The sequence below is a fragment of the Cololabis saira genome, chromosome 8 (assembly GCF_033807715.1).
Source record: "Cololabis saira isolate AMF1-May2022 chromosome 8, fColSai1.1, whole genome shotgun sequence".
Lineage (NCBI taxonomy): Eukaryota > Metazoa > Chordata > Actinopteri > Beloniformes > Belonidae > Cololabis > Cololabis saira.
The window spans coordinates 31401248-31428041 of record NC_084594.1 but is presented as its reverse complement, the minus strand read 5'-3'; the positions used below and the strand labels follow the sequence as shown (position 1 = coordinate 31428041).

The 26794-nt window shown below is 39.0% G+C and overlaps 1 protein-coding gene across 8 annotated transcripts in view; it reads right to left on the bottom strand.

The window, feature by feature from the left end:
* Positions 1-26794, bottom strand: part of cita (citron rho-interacting serine/threonine kinase a) — a 57160-nt gene that overhangs the window by 11727 nt on the left and 18639 nt on the right. For 3 of the 8 annotated variants that reach the window (XM_061727751.1, XM_061727750.1, XM_061727755.1), the window contains 28 exons: positions 24898-25003; positions 20379-20522; positions 20110-20229; positions 18225-18395; positions 17908-17961; positions 17747-17800; positions 17342-17482; positions 16062-16190; positions 15558-15653; positions 15081-15197; positions 14424-14533; positions 13953-14127; positions 12928-13125; positions 11979-12032; positions 11161-11358; positions 10086-10279; positions 7210-7345; positions 6506-6610; positions 6223-6363; positions 5884-5991; positions 5557-5749; positions 4697-4858; positions 3850-3873; positions 3212-3349; positions 2550-2730; positions 2367-2458; positions 2097-2201; positions 156-325 (listed from right to left, as the gene is read on the bottom strand). In XM_061727751.1, coding sequence (XP_061583735.1) covers positions 156-325; positions 2097-2201; positions 2367-2458; positions 2550-2730; positions 3212-3349; positions 3850-3873; positions 4697-4858; positions 5557-5749; positions 5884-5991; positions 6223-6363; positions 6506-6610; positions 7210-7345; positions 10086-10279; positions 11161-11358; positions 11979-12032; positions 12928-13125; positions 13953-14127; positions 14424-14533; positions 15081-15197; positions 15558-15653; positions 16062-16190; positions 17342-17482; positions 17747-17800; positions 17908-17961; positions 18225-18395; positions 20110-20229; positions 20379-20522; positions 24898-25003 — 3616 coding nt within the window. The remainder of the gene's footprint in view (positions 1-155; positions 326-2096; positions 2202-2366; positions 2459-2549; positions 2731-3211; positions 3350-3849; positions 3874-4696; positions 4859-5556; positions 5750-5883; positions 5992-6222; positions 6364-6505; positions 6611-7209; positions 7346-10085; positions 10280-11160; positions 11359-11978; positions 12033-12927; positions 13126-13952; positions 14128-14423; positions 14534-15080; positions 15198-15557; positions 15654-16061; positions 16191-17341; positions 17483-17746; positions 17801-17907; positions 17962-18224; positions 18396-20109; positions 20230-20378; positions 20523-24897; positions 25004-26794) is intronic. The other 5 variants (XM_061727752.1, XM_061727757.1, XM_061727754.1 and 2 more) reach the window with 3 other exon arrangements.

Genomic DNA, 26794 nt, shown 5'->3' with positions numbered 1-26794 from the left:
TGAAAATGGGCATAAAAACAAAGCTTGTGTTGTATAAAAGAAGCATTTCGCTATTGTCACACCTCACATACACAGAAATAATCTCAAACTTAGAAATCCATTAAGCCTGAAACATGGAAATATACTCTATGTTATTCACACAAAATGATACTCACAGCATCAGAATCCACTTTGTCTCTAGATCCACGACTGCTAGCCACCACTGACTCCAGCACTGCCACCCAGCGCTGCTTGTCAGGGAAGCTGGGTGCCATGAAATACAGGGACTGGCCAGGCCAACATGTGGTGTGAGGATGGGATTCCAGCTTTAAAACATAAGGGATATCTGTGCAGACATAATAAAGACAAATGAATATTTACAGCTCAGAAGATCTGGCCACACCATGTTGTATTTGGGAAATACAAAAATAGATCCCCACGCAGAAGATGATGTACGTGGGGGTTGCTTATTTTCCTGCATGTGTGGGCTCCCTTTCAGAATTCAAAATTCAGGAAGTATTGCATGATCCAATATCGCCTCATACTTCCTGTAGAAATGCTTATAAAACTTTATTTGCCTTTGAACTCACTAGAATTTTCAAAATTAGGTTAAACCTGCTGTAAATGACTGATCTTTTCCTAAACTCATAAACTCGTATAAATATGTATTATTAATCATATATATGTTGAATGTCTGCCCCAGGGCCACCTCCCGGTTAGAAATGCTTGAAACACTTCTCAGGGAGGTGTCCTAAATAAATGCCTTGCGGCATTATCTGGCTTCTCCCAATGTGGAGATGCAGTGACTCCACTCCAACCAAAACCCTCCTGAATGTCACAACGTTCAAGCCTTTCTCTAGTGGAGAGTCCAGCTACCTTGTGAATCAAACTCATCTCAGCTGTTCTTAATCTTGTTCTTTGGGTCACTATTCGCAGTGTGTGACCACAGGTGAGGGTAGGAACATAGCCTGACCAGGAAACAGAGAGATATGCCTCTTGACTGAGCTCTTTCTTCACTCCAACAAACTGATATAGTACACTTTACTGCACCAACCTGCCTGCTGATCTCACACTTCATGAGGCAGCACTTCAACAACGACCCCAGAGAGGGCATTCCAACATTTTCAAACTGAGAACTGTGGCCTCAGTTATAGAAATCCCGATTCTCACCCTCGTTACCTCACACTGGGCTGAAAACCACTTTATTCATATACATTAATTTGGAATGACAGAGAACATGATTACAATAGTTGCTAAATTATTCTTAACCAACTTAATGAAATATAAGATGTCATATAAGTTCTAACTAGAAGGTGTAATACCTGCAGGACCAAAGGTATTTGCAGTTCCTCCTGTTCTCTTCTGTTTAATTAGTTTTAATGGACCTACAGTAAACTGATTTTTGAATTCTGGTGTTCTTGAGCACAAGAGATAATTAAATCATGAAATGCACATCCCTTGATTTTTGTGCTGAATATCCAAGGCTGGAAAATAGGCTGAGGTGAAAGCAGTCTGTCAGGTAACCCTTTTCTAGTTTTGTGGACAAGTCAGTGATTAAACAGTAAATGTACATTTACAACATTCACCCAGCCACACACACACACATCAATTCAACAGTCTTTACAGATCAATAAAGACTGTTCTACTCAGTCTATGCAGGGCTTTTTCTGTCATTCAAACTCAATGTTCAGTGTTGCCCAAGGACTTCAACAAGCAGACTGCCAGACCAGGAAACAAACCATCAATTTTTCAACTGGCAGACAAGTGCTGTGTCTCTCCTGAGCCCCAACATTAAAATAATAATATCAAATCTTAATATAGTTAAACTGAAGAATAAAACTAAGATGAACACGAGAAACAAAGTCTCATGACATTCATAGAGGGGTTCATTTAATACAGTCGACATATTCATTCAAACTCGTGGTCATTATTGAAATGAGATTGATGCATCTGTACGGTATTTGTAAATATGGGATATTTTAAGACCTCAACAACAGACCTGGATGTGGGAGCCCTTTACGATTTGAGAATGCATGTTAATTGCCTGGGATAGTTAACCTGCCCTTCTAAAGTCACGCAACGTGATGAATAACAGGACGAGCTGCTACTGACTCTACCTGACTTGGCGGTGTTGATGAGCTCAGAGGTACCGACAGCTCCGTGTACAGTCACCTCTCCATCAGGCAAGCAGAGCTCAAACTCATCCTCCATATTTATGCAATCTACAAAAAAAAATAAAGCTTTATTATAATTGGTATCTGTAAGGTCACCTACTCAGTCAAAATTTTGACAAAAACGTCAGATTAAAGATTGAATTTGTAAGTTTAAAATGGTGTACAGAAAACATTGTCATCAACAAGAAAATGAATAAACAAATAAAGTCTGACCTTCTCTGGGCTCTGTATCATAGATGGACACTTTGGTTCCATCAAGAATCACATATTTCCTCTCCCATCCTTGCTGGCCACGTTTTCCATTTCTATGTAAATTGACATAAAAAAAAAAAAGAAGACAATCAGTTTGTGCATAATACATTGCAAATGTTCAGTACGGCTGTAATCGACCGTTACCTCGGCTGCTTCATCCATCCCTCCAAGCGGACATGCCCGCTGGCCTCTTTGACTTGCAGGGCAGGGGAGTTAGCTTTCTCCCGGCACAGCGCCTCTGAAAAGTGTGTGGCGTACTCAGCTGGCAGACCACAGGTCGCAGGCAGACATGGTGAGCATTTAGGGTGACACAGGGTGTGGCACTCTATGATATAACAAAGAGAAGTCTTAAAAGTCATTCACTGCAATTAGATTAAATATTAGGTTCTTTCAAAGTTATTTATAACACTGAGTCAGACTCGTGCTTCAAGAACTAAGACATATAAATTCTAGGAAGCGTTTTAAGAATGATCGACATAGCTGTTATCCTTTGTTCTGCTGCAATCACAGAAACTACTAACGACAAGAGGAATGCTACTATGTTTTCAATATGGCATTTTGCTTTTATATTGTCTCTACATTGTTGGTTTAATAATGGATCTAAACTTCCATTGTTATAACTCCTTTAAAAGAAGAGAAAAGTGCTCAAAGATAACTATAACCAAAACAAGACTAAACTGATTCCTCCTTTTGAATGCTGAGAGCATTTGAGAGTACTTCCAAGTATTTGTGTTAATGCTGGCCAGTGAAAGTGTTTAAAATATTTTCATATTCTGTCTGAACCAGCTACGGTGAAATCTACAGACCTAGACAAGTGGCGGCCTGCCGTCCAAAATGAACCGTGTCCAGGCAGACGGCACATTTGGCAGCCCGCATGTTGAGGCCCACAGTGAAACGATGGGGGATGTTGTGGTGCATTCTTTCTTTCACGCGCCGTCCAAACTCTGCAATGCAAAAAGAATGGAAATGTGCAGGGATAGAAGTTACTGAAATGATTGTTATGCTGTTATGGGATTAACTGCTTCAGCAATCACAAAAGTAGTATTAGATGAATATTTCCAGGCAGTTAAATTATGAATTGGTTATCCAAATTACAGATCTTGTATATTTATATAAATGTATGCATGTTCCATACCTAAGCAGTCTAATCAAAAGCAGATTGCACATGCCAGTGAACATGGAGGGTATTCAAATGTTTCTGGGTGAAAAGCCTATTCAACTATATGCTTTCTACGTCAGCAAGAGAAGAGACTATAACCTCACAACAAACCTGACCATTTAGAAGAAGGAAAAAAAAGGCTTTGGCAAAGTTAAGGACAATCAACAAACAGTGGGAAACAAATGTTCAATATGATAATGAAATGTGTAAACACACTACACCATGCACGTACAGGGGATGACTTCAGGTGCTTGAGACGACACTCTGTGGTGACTGCTAACTTACTTTCAAACGTGACCCTCCTCTTTTCTTTGAGGAGCACGAGGAAAGAGACAGAAAGGAGAGAGCAGTCTAACAATAGCTAAGTGCAAGCAAAATAACATGGACAGTAAAGAGCCTGAACGACAAAGCAAGTTTAGCTCACCGAGACTGTTTTCTTAGTTAATGGAAGTTGTGATTATAACTGAGGCTTTTTATTTACAGAAAAAAAATATTTTTTACACTGTACTTACACTTTTGGACTTAATTGGATTTCTTCCACATACCTTTTTTAGCTATAAGTTTTTTTTTCACACTTTTGTATTAAGATCTACACAACAGGCTACACAGCTACAATATGAGCTGTGAATGTTCAGCATCAATATGATCAATTCCATAAAAAAGTATCATGATATTGCAGAGCTTGGATTACAACCAGTGTTACCTGGCTAATCCACCGTTGCTTTGTTTTCATTTTGTGAGACAGGACCAAGCAGAATTAGAATTATAGCTGGATAACTAAAGAAAATAATCAAAAACTGGGATTTTGATTTTTTCTTAATTCAGTCAGTGTTTCTGGTTTTGTGTGAATTCAAGGTGTAACATGTTCTGACTGTAGTTATCCAACTTTATTCAGCTTCACAATTCTGCTTTACAAAATTTTGCTATTGAGAAAACATACAAACAACACAAGACATAAAAAGAAACGGGTGACCAAAGAGTCCATTTGTCAACATGAGGTTTAATGCTCCCCATGAAGTGCACAGCCTCGGAACAACAAACCAATGCTGATTTGATTTTGGACTGATTGGCTAGAAACCAGATTAAGTTTACCAGCATACTTGTTCATTTGTGATTGGTGTATATGACTAACCTTCAGGTGTAGCGGTCTCCTTGGAGCGAGTGGAGGGGTTGAGTAGGCTGCTGGGGTTGGGCTGATGTTCTGGAGATTTGACAATAGCTGACATTAGGATCTGATGTCGAGCCTGGGCTGGTGTGGAAGGAGCCACGTGTTCTTGGGCTTTGAAATGAGCCGCTGTGTTAAAAAAACAAAATGCAACCAAATATTGGATCAGTAGACATCAACATTGAAAGTAATTGGTTTCATTACAATAAGAAAATAAATCAACTGTGCCTCATATGAGTTGGTAGGATCAAGTCCTGGAGAACGACCCTGCTACGGTAAATGATGAAGAACGTCTGGGAAAAGATTAAGGAGTGAACAAAAAAAAAAAAAAAGAAAAAAAAAAATCTCAGGGAGCTGCCAAAGGTTGTATTGTTCATATGGCAGACATCTGTTGTTGGAACTAATATGTTTACCGAGAGCGGGTCAAACTGTCTCTAATTTAGTGTGGAGAGATGGGTTTGTAAAAAAGTCTGTTTTCATGGATGGGCGGCCTTGTTTTTGGTTTTAACTATGATTGTTATGTTTAATCATTCTTTTAGGATGATCATGCACCAGGATTGAAGCTGACCGGTATGTTTCCTAACTCAGCTTGCCAAAGGACGTTATCACAGCAGGGGGGGAAAAAGCACTGCTGAATCTGGTCTAGTAAAAATGCTAGTTCTGTCACATCACAGTTTTGGTTTATTTTCTCTAAAGGACAACAATATAAATGTCATATAACTTTTGCACCACTCGTAACAGTATTATATGTCCAGGCACATTTGTTGATAAATCTTAAGAGTCGATACTGTAATAAGGTGTCACTGGCTGTAATAGGCTCTCCTTACCTTCTTCTCTGAGGGATCGCAGCTCTATCCTCATCTTCTGCAGAGCTTCTTCCAGCTCTCCACACCTCGAACGCTCCTTATCCAAAGCCAGTTTCATGTCACTGTATTGCATTGGAACAGTCGGCTGGGCCGGGGGAGCCAGTGCCCCGTTAGTTGTGGTGCCTACATCCTCTCGTCGTCGCCCAAATATACCCTGTACAAAGACAAGATGGAACTTTGTTTATTTCATATAAATCCAGCTTGACAATATAAAAATGTTTACCTTGAAGTTTGATGCAATATGGTTTCTAGCCTACATACTAATTGTTAAATGTCTTTTTTCCAGACCTTCTTTTTTTTGGTGGGCTGGTCCATTTTGGCCTGAAGGAAGTCAATGAGTTTAGTCTGTTGCGAGATGGTCCCTTCCATCTTTACCTTCTCATGGGAGTATACAGCCTGCAGAACGGAAACCATGAAATAAGAGGAGGAAATGCCTCTGATGTCAACTTTTGAGAGAAATACCTCTGAGAACACATGAATAAGGATTTACAGTATGAACAAAATCCCACTGAGAAACCGTGTCACTTGTCAAAGTCATTTATAAAATCTTAGATATTCATCTACAAGTGTCAAACCCCCTGGAGGTTTCCATGTTTCATCTCTTTGGAAAGGACTTGCACAAAGCACCTGTATATTCTCCAGCTGGTACTCCAGATCTGTCCTCTCAGTTTTGAGCATGTCAGTCTGATCCAGGGCATCCTGTAGCCCTTGAGTCAAACGGAAAATGTGGCTCTTCTGAAGATCCATCTGCTGCTGGAGCTTCCCTTGCTGTGGGGACACCAGCAACCACATTTACTAAAGGAAATCTGATTACGGTTCAAAGTGGCAGCAAACCAAAATTAAAATATAATGGAGATGCATTCCAAACAGCTGTCCTAAATATGTCCAGGTTTGTTACGCTGCTACATACCTCTTCCATAAGCCTTTGTTTCAGCTCTCTCTCCGTCTCCAGCTTCTGTTGTAAGCTGCGAGCATTCATCTCCAACATGGCATGCTTCTTCTCCAGATCATTTAGCTGTGATAACATGGTCATTCGGGGCACAGGTTAGCCACAAACACACTTCAGGAAATAAAAAGTGAGGTAGTGTAAATAACTAAACTTACTACAATTTAAGAAAAAACAGACAAATACACAAAACACAAACTAATTAAGAAACAATTTTCATCAGTTTGAAAATATTGTAGAAATAATCATATACAATAAAATAAATGACAGTAGATTCTGGCAAGGTTGTTTTTTTTAAACTTGTCAATTGTAGGGAAATGAGCTGAATCATTGACGATTATTAATATTTCAGATCTTGGATATAGTTGATCATTGTTGGATCTCCTCGGGTATTCTTCTTTAATGCTGTAAGCAGCACTTATAGCATGCTTGAATAAGTTCTTTCCAGAGGAAGAATATGTTAGTATGTTACAATTTATGCCAAAGACATCAGTTTGATGTTTTGTTTATAGTAGTAAAATATGTCAAAGTGATAGAGGTTTAATGTTTTCTTCTTCTATTTGGATATTTTCTTACATTGGAGAGAATTCAGCTCTGTAAACCTCAATATCAAACCCATTTCACTGGTCATTGTTTAAAGGAAATGCATCAAAAGGGGACAAACTCACTGTATCAGACAGACTTTCAGCCTTCAGTCTTTGTTCCTTCAAAGCTTGCTGTAAGGCCAATATCTCAGCCTTATGCTCTTTGACAGCCAGTTCCACAGCCTGGCGGGACTCAGTGCTGCGCTGCTCTGCACGAAGCCTATGAACAGCACCACAGCCACACAATTCTTAAAAACTGTAAAATATTTAATGAATAAATTGCATGATATTGAATCATGTGACAAAAAAATACATCCACTCCATTCAAAGGCTTCACATATCAAGACTCAATAAAACCTCAAGTTTTTTCAAATTAGTACTGTTTCCATTACAGGATTTCTTTTTCGATATTTGGTTTTGCGCAAAGCTAGGGTGTAAAGCCTCCTCCATTACAAGATTTTGTGAAAAAAAATTCAAACAGATCAACAAGAGCTGGTTCTAGAGGTGACTGTGTAGTTCCTTTTAGAAAGAGTGCCTTTAGCCAAGCCACTTTTTCTGTTCGTGCTTCCCACACCTGGAATTCAATACCAAACACAATACGTGAACTCCCGAATCTGTCCTCTTTTACCAAACATCTTAAAGCTTGGCTATTGGAAGAACAACACTGTTGCCACAACCGTGCCTAAAACATGTATACTTTTCATTGTTGTTGCTTTTCTTTTCCTTTTCTGTCCTATTGTGTTTTTAAGGACACTTGTAATTGCTCCTCCTGCTAACTGTTCTACTTGTCGTTACTGTTGTTTTATTGATTTTATTATTTTATGTTGTTGACATTAACCTGCCTAAGGGACTAAAGATGAAAATTAGCCGTTGGCTATAACCTTGCATATTTACATGTATATGTTCATTAATATGTATTGTCCCTGTTATAAATAAAATAAACTCAAACTCAAACTCAATAAAGGAAACGCACTTGAAGACACCTTTAAAGGCCCTAACTGGGACCAGCTCAGTTCTCACAGTTTTTTTTTTAATTTTTAAAAAGACACTAGTGGCCTTTATTGGGAAAGTTGGTAGACAGGAAGCAGGTAGAGAGAGGGGTGAAGACATGCAGTAAAGAGTGACCAGCCTGGGACTCGAACCTGCGCTGCCTGAACAAGGACTACAGCCTCGGTAAATGGCACCCGCTAAACCCACTGAGGGTCAATTCTCAGTTTTAATTCAGCCTGTAAGCTGTTCCAGGCTGCAGGGGCAGAGCACTTAAAAAGCCTTTTTGCCAAGTTCAGTGCAAGCTTTGGGGACTGTCAGTAAAAGGAAATCATTAGAGCGCAGACAATAGTTACTCGGCTTTAATGAAATATAATCATAAAAGTAAGAGGGAAGCAGGCCGAGAATTAATTTACAGATAAAATAATACCAATGTGAAAGACTATGTATGGACAGGGAAGGCCACTGAACTCTGGCATAAAGGGGTGCAGTGGTGAGTGAGAGCTTTGCAGCTCGCCACAAACTTAAACCACTGTGGTGCAGAGAGAGTGTAAGGAATGAACAGAGGCATGAATATACAGCAGGTCACCATAGTCCATCAAAGGGAGGAAAGTAGCTTCAACTAGCTTTTTTCTGGCACGATAGAAGAAACAAGATTTATTTCTATAATAAAAGCCCAGCTTAAGCCTAAAATTCTTACTGTAACTTAAAAGTTAAATGTTCATTAATTAAAATACCTAAATACTTGTATTGTCACTGCCCTGCATGCAGGGTTATAACTCTTTATAGGGTAGTTAATACGATTAAAATTTAACATTTTAGAGGGTTATTGGAGAATATTAAAAGGACCTTAAAATGACCTAAAACATATGCAAGGACCTTGCATATGTTTTATTTGCACTTTTGTAATAATCATAAAATGTAGTTCTATTTTGACACAGGTTGTTGACATAAATAGTAAATGAAAGTGGACTCAATACATAATCTTGCGGAACCCCTGATGTAACATCTAAAATGCTAGAGACTACCATCATGTTTGACACACTGAGTTCTCTTGGAAAGGTAATTTTCAAACCAGCCTGCAGCCTGTTCAGACAACCCAATATTTATAATCCTTTGCATTAGGATGAGATGATGAACAGTGTTAAAGAATTGTTGTTATTTAGTGCTTCCATAGCTTCATTCACAACTTTTAATGATGCTTTAATGGTGCTGTGTTGTTTCCTATATCCCAAATGATATCAGGAGAGAATATTATTGGTGTTCAGGAAGTCTTTCAATTGATTGCTCACTAATCTCTCAAAAGCCTTTGACATAACAGATACATTGGAAATGGGTCTGTAATTGCTGAGTGATTTAGAGTACATGGGCTGATTTCAATTCAATTTCAATTCAATTCAATTTTATTTATATAGCGTCTAATACAACAGATGTTGTCTCTAGACGCTTTCCAGGGACCCAGAACATGACCCCCGAGCAATTATTACATAAACCATTGCAGGTAAAAACTCCCCTAGTGGGAGAAAAACCTTAAGCCAAACAGTGGCAAGGAAAAACTCCCCTTAACAGGGAAGAAACCTTTGAGCAGCTCCGGCCCAATCAGCAAGTCCCAGGTTGGGTGCAGGGTCGAGGAAAGGTTGAGAAGGGGCAGGGCCAGGGAGAGGAGTGTTGACGGACAAATCTCTCCCCCGCCTGACCGAGCCGTTACCCTGCCCATCTCACTTCCACACTTTTGGGATTCCATTTTGTGTAACGGAAAAGTTTAAAATGCCAGTCAAAGGTTGTGCAATAAGATCAGCTGAAAGTTAAAAAAAATATGGTTCCATATTATCTGGGCCTGTGGGTTTTCTGGTGTCCAGCAAGAGTAAAGCTCCGTAATATCGCAAAGATTAGGAACATCCTCTCCCAGAGTGATGTGGAAAAACAAACAAAAAACTAACAAGTTTAAAGTAATATAAATGGCTCACTGTTACCTGTTTTGCTTTTCATTGTCCAGCAGTCTCTGAAGGTCCCTGGTGCGTCTCTCAGCTTGGCTTTTTTCGTCCTCCAGGGCTGATCGCCATGCCTCCCACTGCCTCTCCTTCTCCAGTAACTCATCATTAAGAGACTCCAGCTCCACCACTTGTTCCTCCAACATGCTGCATGTTGTCTTCAGAGTCTCAATGTTCTGAGTGCATAAATGAAAAGGACAGACTGAAGTCAACAACCTTTACAGCATTTGTTGAGACTACAATTGCTACATCTACGTTTTCACTGTCACTATGTTGTCCAAGTGATACAGGCCTATAATGTTACAATGGAACTGAAATATCTAAGCAGTAAAAAAATAAATAAATAAATAAATAAATTAGCAGCTAATGCATTTCAACTAGGCATGGGACGATATGAAAATTTCATATCACGATATTAGTGGACAAAAATATCACGATTACGATATTATCACGATATTAGCGTGTCGCTTATAAAATTCTTAAAATGCAAGGAAAAACACTAAGCGTGGATCCACTGGTTCCTTCAGAACATTTATTCTCAAATCATTCTCAACACAGTGACACTTGAGGTAGAGAACAAATAGTGTACTGTAAATGTTATGCATTACAAAGTGTAAACTATAGTACCGGTACTTATTTGAACTTTCTTTTTTTGTAAGAAAATACTTCCCTGAGAGTCGAAAGAAATAAGTGACAAATAGAAATAAAGTGACAAAGTAGAGCCAAATGCACACCGATTGTATTACTCTCTGAAACTTTAACAGTGGCTGGCTGCCAGTGGCTGGCTGCTCTGCCTGCTCATCAACAATAACACACGTCGGGGGATTCTTCACTTCCGCCCGGCGCTCCGCCTCTACAGCTGGATCCGTATCCGGTCTGGGCCGAATATGCAACCGGGCGAGTGAATTGACACTTTCTTCCAAAAAAAAAAAAAAATTGGCGATAATTACAGTACCCCACGATAACGTTATCGCGGCCGTTTTTTATCGCGATATACGATAATATCGTATATCGCCCCATGCCTAATTTCAACTGCTTTCACTTTTTACCCTATTACCTGTTTCTGATTGTTGAGGTGCATCTCACGGTCAGCCACCTCCCTCCTAAGGCGGTCTACTTCTTGGCTCAGCTGTATCTGATCTTCCCTTTCATCAGACGCTTCGTCAAGCTGTTTTGACAAGTAGAAATTTTGACGGTTCAGCTCAGCATTTTCCTGACTCAGCTGTGTGAGCTGTTCCTCCAAGTCAGTGATCACCTGAGGCAAAACAAACAGGCAAAGGTGTTAGTTTCACATATAGAAGTGGTGGTGAAAAATGTATGTCCTTGTCTAAGTCAGAGTTCATGTGTACTTCAGATACTTTTAAGCTTTTATGTGAACGATAGTAAACTTAATTCCAGCCAAACTAACCAAAGAAATATCAGCTTGTAAGAGCTGGATAACCAGAGTTTTCTAATGCCAGTCAAATAAAGATTCTCAGATTTTTGAACATGATATTAACACTGTCAATCATTAAACCAGATTTAGGGAGAGCCTATAACGTTAACATTATAAAATGCAAATTAATTAAATAAGAGGCAATAGATTTAAGAAAAAGAGACCTTAGAATAAATATTTGACAAACTATGTTTACAAAACTGTCACAGAAGCCTCTAGAGCAATGTGCAAAGCTAAAGAGTCAGTCATCAAAATGATTAAAAAGCATGTGAAATAGCAGCAAAGTTACATCACTAGATAACAACGTTCTGTGGTGTTTTTGCACTGTTACATCAAAATGTACTTTTACACATGAATCATCACGTACAGTATAATCAGATGTCTTAAAAAAACTTTTCATATTTGTTGCTTTGTAAACGAAAGCCAGTGACGGTACTTACTGAACAACTGTCTCTCAAGGCATCAAACTTCCGCTGAATATCGTCTCTGTGGTTCTGTGGAAAACAAGAGGAAATGAACAATAAAAATACAAGCAAATATGACAGCAAGAAGTACTAAGAAATATTGTATTGTTACAGCTGTTATTTAGACATAGTCATATGATGGTGATAAATATTTTAGTTTTTGCAAGATATGCTGTTTCACTATTTTTAGATGATGTTTTTATGCGTTTCCATGGCACACTGAAGAACATCTATAAGCATTTGATAAGTTTCCAAGGCTTTCAATGCCAAATACTTCAGATTTATTTCTAGAAACAGCTTCATCTGAAGAAACATTTACATCAGACTTGTTACATACAAAAATTGGCCTGAAAATTCTCTGATAAAACTCCCTTCCAGCTGTTTGAAAAATCTTGGAAAATTGTCCACAATAGAAAAGATTAATGCTACCATAAGTCTTGTATCGTGCCATTAATAATACAATTAAAATATTGGATCCATGGCCAGGATAGTCTCTAGTTCCTATCATACCGAGGACCTGTGGTCAATCCTGAAAAAGCTGATGAACATGCACCCCATTAAAAAATTGTGCTCTGTGGAAAACACATCTGTAAATATTAAATCTTAATATAAATCTGATTCAATTCCCAATAAAAACCTTGGAAACCTGTGGAGGAGTTATAAATGTTCTTTGGTACACTGTGGAAACATGTGAAAATATGATCCAAGAATCATGAAGCAGTAAAGCTTGCAGAAACTAAATTTTAATTACAGCCAGAGCCTTTTGCCAAGACTGCAGATAATATTTAAAATGCAACATGAACCATCCTCCAGACCGAACACACGAGACAGACTTTAATCTGAAGACACTTTTTGCATATTCCAAATACCTCTCAACAAGGACTATGAATGACTGGCTACATGTGTTTGCAGAAGCTCATCTTACCCTTAGTGCAGTTATCTCTTCCTCAGCTTCAGCAGTGGTCTCCTCCAGCTCAGTCTTAGCTTGCTGCAGTTGACTCTCCAGGGCGAGACGCGCAGCCTGAAGGCTGCTGATCTGGGACTCTCGCTCCTGCAGGGACAAGGTCAGCTCTGACACCTGCCTCTTGATCTCCAGTTTTTCTTCTTCATGTTCTAGGCCCATCTATCGGGAGGAGAAACAGTCAATACTTTGATCATAATACAGGTTCCATACATGTAATAAGTAGCATTTACATTTGATTTTCAAAATGATCTTGTTTAGTGTACCAGATTTCAGGAAAGTGAGTAATAGTAATGAAATGCAGCTTGAAAAATCATCCCATTTTAATACATCATAGGTTATGTGCCTCAAATACATGTATAAAAAAGGAAGAAAATTAGGTTAGTGATAAGAGAACAATTCCTGGCAGATACAGAAATGCAGACTGCACAAAAAGAAACCCCAAGGTGCATTCAGCTTCTCTACTGCAGAGATGGAAATGGTTAAACGCAAATTATTGTAGATATTTGTGTGAGGACTGTGTGGGGACTGTGTGAGGACTGTGTTCGTACGTGGAGGCACAAAGAGGGCTGCAATTAGTGTCAATGCGGTAGATATAAAAACAGGCTGTCCACTACAAACAAGATCTACAGAGAAAAGAGACACTGCCTCAGTTATGACAAAACTGCTGCACACACACACACAGCTAATGCATTTTGGGAAACATTTTTCTGAATAGTTGAAAAACATAATGTAAAAATCTGTTGTTTTTTTAGGCTGTTTTTTTAATGCACCCAATGCTAGAAAACAGAAATGTTCTTATAGACTGGGAAATGATAGACTTGTATCTAATTAGCAATTTATCTGAAGGGTATCCGAGCTTACTTGCTGATCAAGAGTCTTAATCCTTATTGTGGAAGGTAATGATGTAAGGCTACACTCGGTGCTTTTTAAAGTGAATTACTTAATCTTGAGCTTATAGATTTTCTCTAAACCTCCTGTTGTCTCACCTCCCGCAGCCTGCTCTCCAGCTCCAAAAGCCGAGTTCTCTTGGTTTGCTCCTGCTGACTCATCTTTTCCAGGTGCTCTTCTAGTTTGGCATTTTGGGCCTCAAGTTTGCCTGCCTGAGACTCCAAGTAAAACTTTTGCTGTCGAAGCTCTGAGATCATCTCTTCCTGGGCTTTCCTGACAAAAAACAAAACAAAACAAAACAAAAAAAAGAACAGATGCCACTTATATTGCATGCTTAGAAGCAGGCATCTTTTAAAATAGTCACAAGAGTTTTACAGCATATATTTAACATGTATAAACATTCTGAGAAAAGATAAGTTAGAATTGCATTTCCTTACTTGAACTTTAGAGAAAAAACTTTTTAAATGCAGAAAGTACAGAGCACCATGGTGCAAAAAGGAGGACATTGGGGATAAAGTGTGTGGCTCCATAAGAAAGGACAGTGTGGGCAAAGATTTTAGTTAACTCACATATTTTTCTGTGTGTAGATGCTGCTGTTAGCAGCCAGCTTGTTAGCCTCTGACAGCTCAGCGATGCGCTGTTCCAGATTTTTCATCTTTGAATCCATAGCATTAATGGTCTGTGGGAAGAGGAGGACACAACAACTTGCTGCAAATCACTTCCTAACAGACTTGAGAGCAAAGATGTCTTCCTCATTAATTCATAAGCAAATCCTACAAGATACATTTGAACCATACATTTCAGCAGCAAAACTTTTATAGGTAGCAGAATGCTGTACTGCAACAAAATCGTATTAGAAACCATTTAGGTGTTGCCTCAAAGGCCTACCGTCAATATCAGATGATTCCCTTAAATCTTCTTAATCTGCCTCAGTTCTACAAGGTTAACCTGATTAGAACTTAAGCCCTGGCTTTATTGGGCGACATGAAACATGCTGCAATTTAATCCGTCTTTTTAAAAAGGAGCACATCCCAATACTTAACTCATATCAGAAGTTGAATGCAGGAGAAAAAAAAAGCCAGCCCTGGTGTGTAACTGAGAACAATTCACTGTAAGATAATTAACTCTCACTCAGTGAGGTGTATGCAGTCAGTACTACATGTATCGTGTAGACCTGGGTAATGGCATCATCAGAACATTTTAAACAGACTGGTATGTTTTCTTACTGCTTTCTGTTCACTGATCATTTTACAGTTCTCCCTCGACTCCTCTTCGTGCTGGGCCCTTCTTGCCTCCAGGCTCTCCTTGTCAGCCAGATCAATCTTCATCTGGGCTTCCAGAACCTTGATAAGCCAGACAGTGTTAGTTCGAAGGTGACGTACTCACATTTAGGTTGGAGCCGTTGACCTGCCACATGATTCAATTCAATTCAATTTTATTTCGTATAGCGTCTAATACAACAAAAGTTATCTCTAGGTGCTTTCCAGAGACCCAGAACACGACCCCCAAGCAATTATTACATAAACATGATAAGGCAATCCCTCTCGACATGATTGTAAATGTACTGAACAACGTGCTGTGGAAACTTGATTAGTGCTGTTTCATTTCACTGTAAACTCTGTGACTAATATCCAATGTAACACTGATTTAAAATATTATGACTGACAAAGAACAATCACATTAAAGATAGTAGGCTGACCAACCTTGATTTTGTCTTCAAAAAGCCTCTCCTTTTGAACCAGTTGAGTTTCCATCCTTTGTGCTGTTGACTGGGCATCTCTCAGGTTCTCCTCCAGTTCCTGAAATAATTATGTAATATGGGATATATCTGACCGAAGGACCATAAAAACAAATTAAGAGACCTGTTCTAACATATCTATTTACATGCCAAATACATGTCCAAAAGATTAAGGAACTTGCATTGAAAAGCTGGAAATCCAAAAGTTGACAGTGACGGTGCCTGGTCATGTTGACAAATCATGCACAGAAGATAAAAAGAAACTACATACGGAGCACCAGATTATCAATAATCGTTTGTCAAGCTCTGCTCTGTCAAGAAGAGTTTTCAAGTATGCCCTCTCAGATGATTGTGAGGGCAGACTGAGAAAAGGTTGAAAAAGTAGGAGGTGTGAGTGACGGGCAGCGTGGGTGGAATTAGGGGTAGAGCAGTGGGGAGTATTAGCGAGCTTTATCAGAAGCTGTCTCACCAGGATCTTTTCAGCCATCTGCTGGATCTGCTGGGATTTGGTCTGGATGTCATCTTTCAGCTTGTTTTCCCGCCGCTCCACCATCTCCAGCCTCTTCACCTGGTTCTCAAGGGTCTTCCTGCCTTCCTGCTTCCACCGCAAATGAACAAATAAATAACACAGTATAAATAACACGGACATAATGCTAAGTGTGTGGAATAACACTTGCTAGCTGGTCGATCTACAGGAAAAGGAATAGACATCACAATTGTGTAACTTGTATAACACTGGGTGCATTTAAATGAACTGCTGTGACATAGGGATGCAAATTATCGATTATTTCATTAATTGACAGTTGATAACCTTATCGATCAATCATCGATTAGTTGATAAGCGGCGTTTTTCCCCCATCTGAGATACAAACATAATTTTTTTTGCTTATATAAAATTCAAAGGACATTTTAATGTATTCCTATACATTTGTTACTTTTGTATTCCTACAAAAGTAACAAAAAGACATTTTTGTACCACAAGGAATATAATATAAAGTGCACTTCAGCAGCAGCCATAATAGTGTCATTTGTGTCAAGCAAATTTTAAGTTCTAGTTACGTTTTAAGTTAGAGTTTTGGCAGTGTTCAAAATAAAATTATGAGACCTGCTGTATTGGAGCACATTTTCTTTTAGTTAAAACTGTAGCGGGAACAGATGTTTAGAGAAACCTATGTATGTACCGGGTGAAGGCTGATTTATGGTTCCGCGTTACAACAACGCAGAGCCTACGCCGTAAGCTACGGCGGCGGCTCTGCGTCGATTTAAGGCGGAACCATAATTCAGGCTTTAGGGGAGCATATCGGAGAACAACCAGAAGAATATAGAGTGGATTAAAAATAAAAGTTAAGCACTGAGCTACATGTGTCTCCCGTCTGGGCCATTGCAGACTCATTGCCTGAGCATGATATTACTAAAACCAAACATATCCGCCGTCTCTTTCTTCTAACTTTATGTGCGCGGCGCGGCGCGTTGTGTCGCATTAAATGTGGTCCGGGCGTAATACCAGCTGGTGAAATTAAACGAAAAAAATAAATAAATAAATAGATTAATTGTAATCGTTAATTTTAATCGGGTAATTTCATAACGGCAATTAATCGAAAATCGATTAATTATTAACATCCCTACATTGAACTTGCATATGTATCAAATATCTTGTACAATACTCATGTAAAATCAACAATTGGACTATCATTATATTTAGAAAAAGGTCAATAGCAAGAACATTGCTATGCACAATTAGGTTTGTACCTCCGTCTCTCTCAGCCGACGTTTTAAAGTATCACTGGAATCAGTTTTTCCTCGCAGGCGCTCCAGATCTCGCTCCAGTCGTTCTTTGGCCTGTCGGACATTCTGCAGAAGCTCAGTAGCTTCTGTACTTGCTTTCACTGCCTGGAGGGGGAAAGGAGGAAAACAGGTAAAGGGTTGTTATAGATCCCAGAACCAACCGTCTCATTATGCTTTAACAGTTCTTATCTAAGTAGACGGGAGGAAAAAAAAGATTTCTACTGAATAAATCTACAACAAATTCCAGAGATGACAAAACTGTTAGGACACAAGCATAATTGTGTTTCATAGATGCTGAGAAAAATTACATTTCAATGATGAAATTAAAGCTGATAAATCGTTAAACAAAACAGTCAAGAAATAATTCACCTTAGACAGTTTGTCTTGGAGCTCTTGGATTTTCACTTGTTGCTCAGCGTTGGTCTTAAAGAAGGAGAACACGGTGAGCTCTTTCGAACTGGATGGTAACTTTAGCTGTACATAGATTTCTTCCAACAGGGGGGAAAAAAAAAGTTTGAGCCTTCTTTTACCTTCTCAAGTTTGGAGAGAAGCTCCTCTATTTCAACTTTTCCTTGCTCTTTTGCCTGAAAAAATAACAATTATAATATTGAGTTTTATTCAATATTTTCATTCATTATTCAGCACAGCATGGCAAAAAAAACAATCCTTTTTCATAAATACAACCATTAGTTCTTTCTGAAGGGCATCCTAAGAGCCTATAGGCCAGAAAAGAGTTGTAAATACTAGTCATTCAGTCTGTGGGTTTCTTCTGTCCCCAGTTCATTATAATTATAAATTAAAGTTTATTTGCATTACATGTTTGTAAATGTCTTTGGTGCACATATACCTTCTGAATTCTCTGCTGGTATTCCACCGCTTTCCGTTTGAGTTCCTCACTTGTTTGTCTGGAGTCTCGAAGCTCAGATTCATAGAGGTCGCTGCGACGCCGTGCAGCCGATAGGTCCTCCTCCAACTGTCTGATGGTCACCTGCATCTCCTCAAGCTGGGCATGGTACTCCTGAGGACAGGAACAGAGGGTGGGAAAAATGTACAACGAAACATACAACAATATCCATCAACTTCCCCTTATCCAGGTTCAGGGTGTGGGGGCACGGCCTTGCTTTTTTGCACAGATCTCTCTTCCCCACAACAGACCTATACTTCTGCAGATGCTGCAGCAATCCATCTGCTTATTTTCTACTCCAATCTCCCCTCCCCCATGAACAAGACCCCAAGATATTTAAACTTCTCCACTTTAGGCAATGCTTCCCTCCCATTTGTATTTCTCCAACTGAGGATTATGGTCTCAGATTTGGAGGTGCTGATTCTCATCACAGTTGCGTCACATTTGGCTGCAAACTGCTCAACTCAGAGTTGAATCAGCCTGGTGGCTGGTCCTCTACCCGTGGAGTCTGACTGCCCTACATGGGTTTGCCCTCCTGTGGGATGACCACTTGCAGGTGGGAATGTTTGAGTCAGGTGTTTCGGGCAGCAGCCGATCCTTGGCTGCCAAAACTGGTTCTCAGGACATAAAACATCACATCTTCGGTGGTAAAGAAGCCTGACACTGACAGCTTATGTACAACTTTGACATTACTTGTTAATAATTATTAACTTCATGTGTATTTGAACAAAACTGCATCACTGTTGTGCTGTCATTGCACTTTGGAACCTGTTTAAAAAACTTCACGGCAGCCTCTCTCTGAATTAACTACAGAGAAGTCACTGCTCTGATCTTTATCAAAGGAGGCCCGTTAAAGCAAAACAGCTTAAAATGCAAATCCTTTCGTGAGGGATGGAGTAAAAGTATGGTAAATGGTACAGCTCTTCAGGTCTTGACAACTGTCAAGTGGTTTATTTTACTATGGTTTAAAATAGGAACCAAGATGTTGGTGCAGGCAGCAATTTCAGCCAGTGATATACACAACGGCGTACTTCCCAGATTTGCTGACACCGGTTCGTTGTGCAGTGAACTACAGAAGCCGCAGTGCTCTGTGGCAACGACCATTTATCAGCAAAAGTGCCAAAATCAAAGATAACAGCAAAAGCATTACAACTTTAAAGCTGTAGATGCTAACAATATACCACAGTGCTTTAAGGGAAAAGAAAAACTAACAATTCAGTTTTTGTAGTCACACGTTACAGTGATGATGGTACTAATGTTGCTTTTTAAATCAGTCTCATTTGTATGGACATAGATTTTCATCTAATGACAACATCGTGTTATTGGCCAGGAATGAAAGTCATTCATGGAATCCTTCTGTAAAAATGTGTTCTATTTCAAGTTTGTAATTTAACAATCGAAGTGGATCAAATTACTACATGTGCGGTTGAAATCTCCCAGAATTGAAGGTGCATGAAACTCTGGAGTAATGATCAAAGTCTCCACTTTAGTACCCTGCAGGGCTGCCATCTCGAGGGACGACCTTTATAAGTGCTGAGGACTCAGAAGGGAAAGTCCCGTCTGTATAACAGTGAGGAGAAACCTCTCTTTGCTTCTTTAGTTTACTCATTTATCAGCCAATATGACATAAAACACAAAGCTGTTATGAAAATAAAACAGTGAAAAATAGAAAATCCTTAAATAAGACAACATTTAGATTGAAAACTGTTTTGCTTAGAAGACAGTTTTAGTAAAGTCTTTTTCGTTAGTGTATGGAGGAACAAAAAACTAAACAAAAACATAAGAGTAGCAGACAAGACAGGGGAAATGTGGGAGGAAATACTCATACTTGTTCCTTAATTTCTTGTAGCTTGTTGCTCTGTTCCCTTATGTCGTGTAGCAGCTGCAGGGCCTTATCATCCTCTCTGGAAACCTCCACTCGTGCCTCTTCCAAGCTTCGCTTCAGACTCTGCAAACACGTGTGAAAACTGAGGGCCTTTTCATCTGATTTTCAAAACTATACCAATATGAATCAAAATGAACTTATGCAGCTTAATTTATGAATTTAAAACATTCTTATTATATTTTGCAGCACATGTGAAAGCTAGCATGACTCACGCTGCACTCAGTAATGTAGGTGGCGAGATCTTGCTCCAGGATGCCTCTCTGAGTCTCGGAGGCCTTCAGCTCCACATCCTTCTGGTGGAGCACTGACTCCAGGTCAGTCATTTTACGCTGGAACCTGGAGATTTCCTGCTCCATCTTGATGAAACAAGGAAACAAATATTATCCCCTGTAAAAGTGACAGCTCATAGAAGTTTTATCAAAATAACTTTTGTTTTACATCTACGTCCATAGACGCTATACACATTGCAAAATAATCTTGTGCTGTACGCTAATAAGGTATATTTAACCAATAAAATAGACTCAGATTATAACTGATTTCTTTCATCCATCTTCCAATGAAAATGTCTCGAATCACAAAGCTGTGATGTACAAACAACAAAATTATCTTGGCTGGCTGCAGCACTGACAGAAGCTTCCTTGATCTCTGTTAAGCCAGTGTTCCAGACTAACAAGTGGTCTGGTATTAATACCCATAATGATAGACTGATTTAGATCTAAATGCAAAATATGGTCATAATATTTTACAGTTTCCAATTAGCAACTAGTTATCAAAGCTTGCCAATGTAGGGGGCGGCGTATGGAGCAGACCTGATTTACTGAGCTGTGCACCTCGTGTTCATAACTTTGATTTTAAGTGCCGTCTAAAGTGAATTTTGCTCTCAAAAACATTTCCTGCTTAGTCAGATTAACGAAACAAGTGGTTAAATTGAGTTGCAAACTAGTATGCCTACTACTCGTAAGGGAAGGAGTGCCGAAGGACAAAGCAAGCCAGCATCGGACGCCATGGACAAAGACAACATTTCTGATGCCACGGCTACCATGTGGAAAGAGATGTCAGACTCGATCCTGAAAACTATTAACGCACGGTTTGACAGATTTGAGCAGAACTTTCTGTCACTACAAGCATCCCAAAAGGATCTTTCCAACAGGATGGACTTAATTGACGAGGCGGTCACCGATCATGAATCCCGTATCATGGCGTTAGAGGCTACAACTATCAAACTGCAAAAAAACAACATACTCCTCCAAGCTAAAATTAATGACTTGGAAAGCCGTTGGCGGCGTAACAATATTAAAATAATTGGCATTCCAGAAGGAGAAAAAAAGGGCAGGCCAAATGACTTTGTTACCAGCCTTATCCCTAAACTGTTGGGGGAGGAAAACTTTCAGAGGCCGGTGCTGATTGATCGGGCGCACCGCGTCCAGCGGCAGATTCCACCGGAGGAAGGGCGCCCGAGGCCCCGTACACTCATGGTCAGGGTGCACTTTTTCCATGAGAAGGATCTGATTCTCCAACTTCGACTGCAACGCGCCCTGGAATACAACGGTCAACGCGTCTTCATCTACCCGGACTGCACATCTGACTTGATGGATCAGCGCAACGAATTTCGGCGGGTGATGCAGACCATGCGAGAGAGGAAATGGAAACACACTCTGCGCTATCCTGCGAAGTTACATGTACAGGTGAACGGCCAGTCCAAAGTCTTTACGTCCGCCAAAGAAGCTGAGCTCTTTGTGGAATCAGAGCTGAAAACTACAACAGCTGAGTAGCCAACTTTTCAACAATAATGAGTTTTCATCGACAGAGGTGGGACACTGTTTCTTCTTTCTCCACTGAGAGCAACCTACTCTCATTTAAACTCTAATAACCTTAAAGGACGGTTGTATATGACTTATTTCTCTTCATTGAACCGAGGCTACAGGACTTAGCTTCTGTGTTTTTTTATTTTTCTTTTTTTTTTATTCTTATCTGCTACTATACGTCCAGCGTTCCTCATCTGCTTATGAAGCTTTTTGACCTCTCCTGTAGGGAGGTGTTTGAGGGGAGGGTGGGGAGAAATATGGGCTGGGTGGGGGGAAATGTGATGATTAGTCGTGTTGTTTATCTGTCACTATGTTGCTTTGTTTGTTTTATGTTACCAAGAGCTGCCAGATGTGTATGTTATATGTTTGCTGAATTTATGCCTGTCAAGTTTATTTTTTTATGTTCTATTGCATATGTCAGTAACCAATAGAAAAGATACAAACAACATTAACTTAGTTTCTTGGAATGTTCGTGGACTTGGTCATGCAATTAAAAGGGGGAAAGTTTTTTCTCATCTCAAATCATTAGGGGCAGATATAATGTTTTTACAGGAGACGCACATAAAAGCCACTGAGCAGCGGCGACTTCGATCAAATCGGATCTCTCAAGTCTATCAATCACCCTTTTCATCTAAAGCTAGAGGTGTTGCAATCCTTTTTCGGAAGAATATTCCGTTTCAGTTCGATTCAATGACTACTGATCCTGGTGGGAGATTTATTTTGATATCTGGGTGCATTAACTCATTCCCTGTTACCTTATTAAATATATATGGTCTGAATTCCGATGACCCATGTTTTTTTCGGAAAATGTTTGATCTACTCCCAGATATGGGCACCACTAACATATTGATTGGAGGTGATTTTAACCGTTATCTAGACCCATATTTTGATAGACTTTCAGCTTGTATACCACCTACAAAGGCCTCTGTTCAAACCCTTAATAACCTGATAAAATCAAGGAATATGGTAGATATATGGAGATTCCAACACCCAACAGACAAAGATTATTCTTTTTTTCCACATATCCACAAGTCATACAGAAGGATTGATTATTTCTTATTGGATTCAAAACTGATACCCAGTGTCCAGAATACAAGATATCATAATATTTTAATATCGGACCACCCGTGTCTTTACAGTTGAGAATATCCATACCTAAACTCAACTACTGCTGGCGTTTTAACCCTCTGTTGCTTACTGACCAAGATTTTAATAATTTTATGACTCAGCGTATTAATGAATTCCTAGAGACCAATGACAATGGGGAAGTGTCTGACTCCAATCTTTGGGAGTCATTTAAAGTTGTCATGCGAGGTCACATAATGTCTTTTGAAGTGTCAAAGAAAAAGGAACAACGTAAACGTCTAGAGGAAATTGAGAATGTACTACCAGGCATTGAAGAGTGCAACTTAAGGGTGCACAAGCAAGTCGCTCAATACATAAGATAAAATCCAAGAGAGGTGCTTTACTTACAAATCCTAAAGAGATAAATAACTGTTTCAAGGAGTTTTATTCTGATTTATATACTACCAAATCCAAGGCTACGAATTCTGATTTCTCAAAATTCTTTGACTCTCTTAACCTCCCAAAACTAGATGAGGCATCTAGAAAGGATCTGGACTCCACAATTTCACTTTCTGAACTGGTGGAAGCAATTAAAGCATCTCCTTCTGGTAAATCAGCGGGCCCAGCTGGCTATGGCTGCAAATTTTATAAATCTTTTCATAAGTTTGTTGTCCCACTGTTGCCCCATAAGTTTGCCTCATTTGATCAACTAAAAATATAAATTTGACCTCCCTCATTCACATTTTTTCCCGCTATCTTCAGATTAGACATTATGTTAAGGAGAATATTCCAAATTTTGAAAGCCTGCCAACACAACATTCATTTTTTAAGGGCCTACAGCTTCCTCCTAACAATAAACACTTGATCTCTCATTTTGTGTCTGTCTTTGCCACCCAGGTATCCACCGACCACATAAGAGTAGCGTGGGCCAGGGAACTAAGTATCAGTCTTTCTGAGGACATCTGGAAGGAGGCATTAGCAAGAATCCAAACATGTTCAGTTAATGCCAGACTCAGATTGATTCAGTATAAAGTTATACACAGGATTCACTATTCAAAAATTAAACTGAACAGAATGTATCCTACAATATCTTCAGAATGCGACAGGTGCAAAATGGCAGATGGTTCACTAGCACACCTTTTCTGGTTTTGTCCTCTCCTTAATGGTTTCTGGTTAAGCATCTATGATTGGTTTTCAAAAGTTTACTCAAAGGACTTTCCCCTGGACCCTAAACTAGCTCTCTTTGGATGTTCAGAAGCCTTCTTGGATTACACTCTTGAGGAACAACAGACGCTGATGCTCGGAATGGTTGTGCCTAAGAAAATAATCTTATTGGACTGGAAAACACCTTCACCTCCTTGTTTCAAGAAATGGCTTAATGAAATGATTTCCATTATACATTTGGAAAAAACATGTTTCTTTGGATCCAGATTAAGTCACAGGTTTCTGAAGGTATGGGGTCCATTTCTGAACTGTATCAGAATGAACTAGTTCGACTGGGGCAAGTCTCCCACACTAATATGATGATAGCAGCTTTTTTTTTTCTTCTTCTTTCTTTCTATGTGTTTGTGTTATCTTGATGTGTTTTGTTAGAAAATAGCACTGGTTATGATGCAAACTATCAGGAAGTGTACTCTTTTTTGTACCGTGTACCATGCATCCTGTAAATTCTTACAGTGCTCGCAATAAATATATATATTAAAAAAAAAAAAAAAGCTTGCCAATAATAAAAGCAGACGGACATGCACATGTACTGACCTCTATTTTTAAGAACTCTCAAGGGCAACATTTAAATGATTATATTAAAACAAGGGGCCGTGATGTAACATACGCCAGCTCATGAATGAAAGCTTAAACTCACCTTATGGCATTTGTCTTGAGTTTCTTGTAATTCTTTGCTTTTAAGATGAAGCTTCTTTTCCATAGAGTTGGTCTTGGCAGGAGAATTGAGGCCTGCAGACACTGACCTGGGCCAAAGATATCAAGAAAAACTCCTCAGTATTTACAAGTAAAACACAAAGACTTTAAAATGCACTGATCTTTAACGTACCAAATATCAAGATACTGAAATATATTATGAAAGCTTAATATATGTTTACTTGATGGTTTTATTAAATCACAAGTTAAAATCACATGTAAACCTAATGAATGTCATAGAATTTTAAACAAACACTATGTTAGAAATGTTTAATACTGCATCACTTTTGACCCATAAAAGGCATTTGTCTGTGAGGGTTGTTTCTGTGTTGGGTCTGTGTAACATCACATTACACAGATGCAAAAGTGACACGGTGTAAAAATCTGCAACAAAGCAGCTGCTCCACCCACTATTCATTTTACAAGATTTCTATTGTCTAGGATGGTGAAGATTTGTTCATCTTTGGCAGTAATTCTGAGTTGCTGTTTTAATGCATCATCGGATTTCCTCTCCGTTTCTCCAAACAGCACTGTGACCACTGCTGGCTGCAGGTAAGAAACCACCTACTCATAAGTATCCCACACAATCACAGTTCCTTTCTTTTTTTATTAAAACAAATCAGGAAAAGAAAAAAAATTAATTTATGCATCTCATCAAAAGTCAAGTGTTTTGCAGAATACAACCCCAGAGAGAAGATAATGAGTCACATTCAGGCTAATCAGATGTTAAATATGATGCTTCATTTTTCAAACCCACCATAGGAAAAACATGGAGTAGTCTTGTAATTTGCAAAAAAAAAATTTAAGTGGTAAAAATACACAATTTTACAAATAAAAATGACTGCAGTTAAAGCGGATTACTTGCATCCCTTAACAACAAATTTCTTAAAAGGGAAAAAAGAAGATTGTGAAAGGGTAACATACCAGTAGAACGAATGTCAGGATGAAAAACTCAAAGTAAAATTATTTAAAAATGGATAATTCACAATAAAAATAAACTCAAAGACATAAATGAAATGTCTGTTTGAGGTTTTACTTTGTCATTTTGAAAATGTACTAGTCTTGGATGCTGTGCTGCTTGAGAGATTCTTGCAGTTACTTCTGACACTTTTTCAGCACCTTTTATAATTAGTTACCATTGCAATGAGAAAGCTGTCTATGTGGAAGCAATTAATTGAAATTTGAAAAGCCCAAATCATACCCAAGTTGAGACATCAAATCCCCAGTGAGTTGAAGAGGAAACATTGAGGATGTACAGCAGGAACAAATCAGCAAGAAAAGAAAGGAGTGTAAAGCATCTCTTCCTTTGAAAAAATAAAGGCTGTGAAATTGAGGTTCTTGTCAACAACAGATGGTTTAATCCAGGACATGATACAGTGAAACAGCGTTTCTGCAGCCTGGATACTGAACTGTTAGTTGTAAGTTCTCATCCACATTATCTGCCAAGAGAACTCATCAGTGCCATTTTAGTAACGGTAAATATCCCACTATCAGCTGATGCAGACTCTGCATATCATTTCATCTGCTGAATTGTTGCTAAACCAAAGATTTCAACCACAACTCTATCTTCTCCACTTCCAACATTTCAACAGTTTGTCAAATACTCCACAAGAAAAAATAAAATGTTGTTTTTGCTCGATAGAAATGTCATTGGTGCTTACACAAAAACAAACCCTGGATCACCAGTGACCTGAAAGAGCTCGCGAACAAGAGAAAAAAAAACGAGATTTATTATCTATTATTATTTATAGAGAGAGATTTATTGAGCTGTGTGTAAAAAATAAATAAATTAAAAAAAAGAAATAAACAAACTTAAAGTCAAGATTAGAGACAACAAGCTG